General features: G+C 31.0%; 1 protein-coding gene across 1 annotated transcript; it reads left to right on the plus strand.

Annotated features, from left to right (window-relative positions):
• The first annotated feature begins 959 nt into the window (after nucleotides 1–959).
• Nucleotides 960–2,505, plus strand: LOC128157217 (multiple epidermal growth factor-like domains protein 10). The gene is made up of 4 exons (XM_052819668.1): nucleotides 960–1,062; nucleotides 1,143–1,201; nucleotides 1,387–1,518; nucleotides 1,623–2,505. The coding sequence occupies exons 1-4, from the start codon at nucleotides 1,034–1,036 to the stop codon at nucleotides 2,360–2,362; spliced, it is 960 nt and encodes a 319-aa protein (XP_052675628.1). The 5' UTR covers nucleotides 960–1,033; the 3' UTR covers nucleotides 2,363–2,505.
• Nucleotides 2,506–6,239: the final 3,734 nt, after the last annotated feature.

Raw genomic sequence — 6,239 nt, forward strand, 5'->3', positions numbered from 1 at the left:
ATTGATAATAAACGGCATTGTAAAAATGATAGCATTAGGATATCGACTTGAGTTTTAAACTTTTAAACATTACTGATTATTTCTTGAACATCTTACATGTTTGACATACATATTAAATTCTATTGCGTTATTTTGAAAAATGCGGTAAAATTTTAAAGATTCAGATCAATGTGATTGACAAGCTATAGAGCGGCAAATGCTTTTGAAATTGTCGGTGTGATTATTGGCCGCATTCAAGAAGGAAATCAGCGTCAATACACATGTAATACCGCTAAGAGTGAACAGTTAGTGTACTATGTACAACTTTTGCGTATTTTCTTTTATAGTTAAAGAGGTTTATGGGATTGGAAAATAAACTAAATGTGAGATAAAATATGTAATTTTAATTATGTTAATCCAAATAGCCATGTTTTATACATCATTTCAATAAATGAATATTCCATAGTTATGGAGTAAAGTATACGTGTTATTATAACCATCACTGCAAATGGTTTATTAATATTAGAATTGAAAGTTTTAATTCCTTAATTGATGACCTGGGTACGGTGTAATTATTATTAATTGTTAATATTAGAATTCTAAGTTTAAATTCCATAATTAATGGCCTGTGTACAGTGTAAAATTTAACAGATGTGTAAAAAAAAATATATGGATAAAACAAGGAAATTAGTTAGGTTGTAGAATAAGGAAACTTTTGAACGATATTCCACAACTCTTTTGGAATCAATGACTTTTTTTTTTAGATATTTTAAAGAATAAGCACTAAATAAAATATTCCTACAACATTAGCCATCAATTTTACTTTAATTTTTCAAAAGTGTATCAAAATTAACCCTTCTTTAACTTATAGGTAAACTAAAATTGAAATATTTATTGTCGCGGAAACCAATGCATATTCCTTTTTATTTTATACTTCGTTCTAGTAATTAACAACACGCGGAAATATTCAAGTTTACAAAATATAATATCAGATGTTGCGCATTACCTTGTATTTTCACCCAGAGTTTTTTTTTATTAGTTAAATCAACAAAATATGTGTGACGGGAAAGAAGGCTTTACGAGGTAAGTAGTAGTCTAGTATACACATGTACCTTTTTTATACTTTCTTTTTGTCGTTATATTATATCAATGATCATTTCTAGGGATGGAGGTACGTATTCGTGTTGTTATAACCATTACTTCAACGGATCAACATGTGTTCGTAAGTGATTTTTATTTTTGCCATGTCATTGGAACAATGTATCTTTTAATTGTATGGTATTAATGAAGACGAAGTCTTGAAAACAGAAACCTCAAACAAACACAATCTCTACATTTTTTTCAATTCCCAAAAGTATTGTTTCGTTTACTATTTCAATAAAACAATAATTAAATATCATTTATTAGAGTGTCTTGACGGATTTTATGGAAACGAGTGTTCAAAGAAATGCAACAACGGCCTATATGGCGAACGATGTGGCAATATATGTAATTGCAGTGCTGTGCAATTTTGCCATCATATAACTGGATGCATTATTGGTACATGTAATCTTTATAATTTTTCATTCTTCTGCGCATAATGGTATTAATACATTTTAAGAAATTGAATGAGTTACGTTTACAAAACATTTTGCCTTCTATAGAGTACAGCGGGAGTACAGAGGTACCCCACAGAGGATATGAAAGTTCAAATACCAATCAAACTCCAGTTAACTACAACTCACCTCTACCTCCTCTGACCTCGACATTATCCACTTCAGATATTCAGTTTCCACTTCAAACCAACATTTTTATTTTTGCAATTGGCAGTGTCATAGCGGTATTCCTTGGTATACTTGTCGTACAGTTTTGCATTAAGCTTCGTATAAAACGAAGAAAGTATACACAGCAGATGTCCGTCAAACGGACACCAGTCAAAGAGGAAGAAACTTATAATGAAATTAACGAGTCATTAATAGGCATAGGAGGAGATGGTCGCAACGAACAACTACAGTTAGGCAGATATTTTGAGTTGCAAGAACGAAATCAACTCACCGGAGTACCATATGATAAAATAAAGACCCAAGCACATTATCAAGAGATAAATAATTCTCTTGTAGAATTGTCTTGCAATTCGGATTCAAGCAACAGCAACGCATCATATTTAAAACCAAAAACTAACGAAAAACATAGTTACATAGATGTTATGGAATCCAGTACTGCAAAAAGTGGAATTACAATTCAAAACAGTAATGACAACTCAACAAATGATAGCAGCAAAGCGTCGTCGCAATACCTTCAACCTGTTCACAATACAGAAAAGGATGAAACAGTATTACAGAGCCATGAAATAGGTGACAATAATGGTGCTTATCTAGATGTAACACATGATACATTTGTTTAATTCATTGGTTTTGGTTTTTTACGTTCTGGAATTCAGTGAGTCTATACAATTGACAATGAAAACAAAATGTGTTCTCATTTTTATGAAATTCAGAACGATTGTAAATTGTATTTGTTGAAATACAAATTGTTTTCATTTGACGAATAAACGATACTACATTTTAATGTTGGTCAATGGTTTTTAAAGAGAAATGAACGATATTTCGCAGAGAATAATACTTTTTTGTATGAACAAGAACTATTTTATATAAAACATGGATACATAATGGCGATGATTGGATAAAAATTATTAATTAATTAAAAACAATAGGAAGTAAATATTTTAAATGTAAGAATGCATGTTTAACTGCATGTAATTTTAAAAAAAATTCGAATACAAATGTTGTTATTGTGCATCTATTGCATAATGTTAAAAAAAAAAGGTCAATTTCTAAAAGTCGTGTTTTAGGCAATGTGGGATAAAATGATGATTTTTCTTGACTCTAATTTTTACAAACGCCAATTATACATGTTTGATCATTTTATACGAACTCGACATGGTTGGTACGGATAAAAGCAAGCGATTTAATTTCAACGTCTTGCCAACTTGATGTAAAAGAATCGAAAAACATCTACGTCGATTAACATTCAATCTAATAAAAATAATTAAAACAGTTTGAGAATATGAAAAAATCATTTGACAGAAACAAATAATTACAAAGGTCTCCATATGCTTGAAAAGGTAATGTTTGAAATTCATATATTGATTGAAATCAGATTTATCAGAGATTTCTTTTTTCCCTCTTTCGAAATGCGATCATCAATTTGTAATATATTGCTATGTTTTATACACTGGAAGGAGGTACGTGCTATTTTCCAAGATCCAAGATTGTTATTGTTTTAAATGAACATAAAGCAATCTACGTTTGCGTATATATATATAAGTATATAGCAGTTTTAAAAACTATTCAGATAAATTAGATTTTAGTCAGTCTAGAATGAATAGTGATTTGTTAATAGGGAAATGATGGCCAGTGATGTTACCGAAAAATCTTTATTTCAAAGAATAAGAAAATGTTAAACATGTTATGCATTTACTCTAAATTGCTGTCATACAAAGTATGAATTGAGTATTATAAGAATGTATTATCTTTATTACTATGGGCTTATGCGTCATCGGGAAATCGTCGTATGCTTTAGTGGTTTATGTCACAATATCATACAAAGTCATCCAAACTTATCCAAAGTCATTAAATGCTTTTTAAGTTATTATTCGCTGTGTGACACTGGTCAATATCGATCTTATTCCGTAATAATCAAAGGAGTCATATGCATGCGTTTTGATCATCTTTCATGAAGAGGCAATGTCTTGTTGATTTTCAACAAGCAATGATGAAAAATTCTTTATGTTTTCTCATGCTGCACAACCTCACCACAGCTCCGTTTTTGCTGTCTGATAAATGAACTCAACAATTGTGCATGATGAAATATGTCATTTATTAAAAATGACGAAAGTAAAGAAAAATATAAACAACATAGTAGGGGATCAGACCCAAAACTGTTCACACAAAATGTTAAATAACTTATCAATATGCTGATCCCCTTAAAATACAGAAAAACAATATTTTGTTCAAAATTATTTACAATATATACAAAACCAGCAAAAAGATGGCACCTCAAAAATAAAATATGCCATATGCAAAATAACAATATTTTGTACATGTATGCAACTTTCGAATATTGGAGTGGTGAAACGGGGATGGTGGTGGGTGTATCAAAACATTACTCGTGCTAACACTCTCAGAGATGAAGACAGAATGACCCTTCTCTCAACGGTCAGATACTGACCGCATCAAACCACGTGACCGTATCGCTTAATTTGATTGGCTATTAAATTAAATTTGGGGAGAATTACACCATGGGATTTTTAACAATTACATAATAGGTCACTGGGAGGTTTTTAGACTAGGAATTTGGGCTAAAAATAGACATGGACAGTGACCACTGCAGGGAAATTACATAATATGGCCAACGACCTCTACAAGGCCTGGGAAAGAAATGCAACTTATCTAATCAAACATAAACATGAAAAATACAATAAATAAGCAAATAAAATTATAGCATTCAACACATAAATACAATTATTAACATAATTGTTGTTTTTGTTTCTGTTTGTTTTTAACGGATATTATTTTATTTTAGTATGAGCTTTCAAAATCATATTTAGTCGTAGGTACCAATATATATGTGCGTCTCTTATCGCACGTGCCAATTTGTGTAATCATTTACATCACCATGAGGACCTATCTGTGTTGTTGCACGAGGTGCACGAATCCAACTACTAAGCATCGTTTGGTTGATTGTGCTATAATTTCACAGTGTAGTTTATTGAACTGAATTTTTTTTATTTTACAACGATTGATAAACAAGTTATACAACTTATACATGTATTAATATCTCTCGTTGGCACGGGTGTAATCTCGAGGGGGTCATTGGTGTGGGAAAAAGCCGGAGTACCCGGAGAGAACCCACATGTCCAAGCGGGCGGCTGCCATACCCTATCACATACAACCACCGTCGATCACGGGGATCGAACTCAGATCGCAGCGGTGAGAAGCGAGTGCATTGTCCACTACGCTACTTGGACACCTGGTTGCTGTAGTTTATTCTACTTTTGGGTGTGTTCTGTCAGATACAATGATTTGGTATAAACAAATGGACGCTTTCACTTCAATTTATTTAGTTGTCACAGTTGTTGAAGCTGCTGAACACAACGTTTTGCTGAGTTCAAAATGTGTTTTCTATTTGTTATATTTATGGTTTAATCTTCTATCATTAGTACCAATTATTTTCAATATAATGTATGCTTCAATTCGTAGTTTCTCCTGTCACTCATTTTGTTGGCTAATACAAAGAATCAGGTGTCAAAATGCAAACATTCAAAAAAACTTTTTTTTTACAAAATGCATTAAAATGTCAGAGTAAGGATTTTCCATAGGGTATCTTTCATGATTAATGTACTTGTGATCCGAATATATTCTTAACAAATTAATTTTCGTTGCAGGTTTAGTTAATCAAAACATAATATGTATGTTTTAGCTAATATTCTTTTTTCAACAACTAGCAGAAACGTTGCTGTACATTTTGCAATAATTTATTTTACATTTCTCCTATAAAACTGACTGACAATCGTTTAAAAACGGCTAAACACATGTCAATATTGGTAATCATTGAAATTAACAATGTGCATAGCTCAGGTCACACAGTAAAGATTAATGCAGAAAACGTGAAACGAATGTATGAATTTCGTAAACAATCTTTGATGTATACTTTTTTTGTTGACAATTCAATATTAAATCAAAGCCTAGAATGCATGCCGATTTTCTTTTCGAAAATATGAAATACGAATGCAGCACTTTAGGGAGAAGGTTCTGAAGGGGGGTTTTTTTACATGCATTTGTATCTAGAAATTAAGTGAAGCTTTTATAGTGTACGAAATGTGAAAATAAACTGACATAAAAAGAATTATTTCACACATGTAACAAAATATTAATATCTGTACATGGACATTTGTCGTTAGCAATAGAATCAAGGTACTGAAGAACTATTGATTATTATCTATTTTTAAAATCACGATATGTAATTTCGCATGGCAAATACTTTCTTAAATGTATTTGAATAATTACGCACATTTATTTTCATATGAATTCTCGGGCTTTTCCGAGATAAAGACGGAAAAACCATATAAATCATGTTGTATAATATTTAAAGATAGATTTTTCGTCATCAAAATTTACGATGCAGTAATATCATTAATCGAAATATATCTGAAAAATTAATATAATAACAATGATAATAAAGTGTAGTCTAATATATCATATGTTTAATGTCTGCGACAT

The sequence above is a fragment of the Crassostrea angulata genome, chromosome 7 (assembly GCF_025612915.1).
Source record: "Crassostrea angulata isolate pt1a10 chromosome 7, ASM2561291v2, whole genome shotgun sequence".
Taxonomy (NCBI): domain Eukaryota; kingdom Metazoa; phylum Mollusca; class Bivalvia; order Ostreida; family Ostreidae; genus Magallana; species Magallana angulata.

Coding starts and splice junctions, on each gene's coding strand:
- LOC128157217 (XM_052819668.1), top strand. CDS start 1,034: ATGTGTGACGGGAAAGAAGGCTTTACGAG. Junction 1,063..1,142: donor GGGAAAGAAGGCTTTACGAG/GTAAGTAGTAGT, acceptor GATCATTTCTAG/GGATGGAGGTACGTATTCGT. Junction 1,202..1,386: donor CAACGGATCAACATGTGTTC/GTAAGTGATTTT, acceptor ATCATTTATTAG/AGTGTCTTGACGGATTTTAT.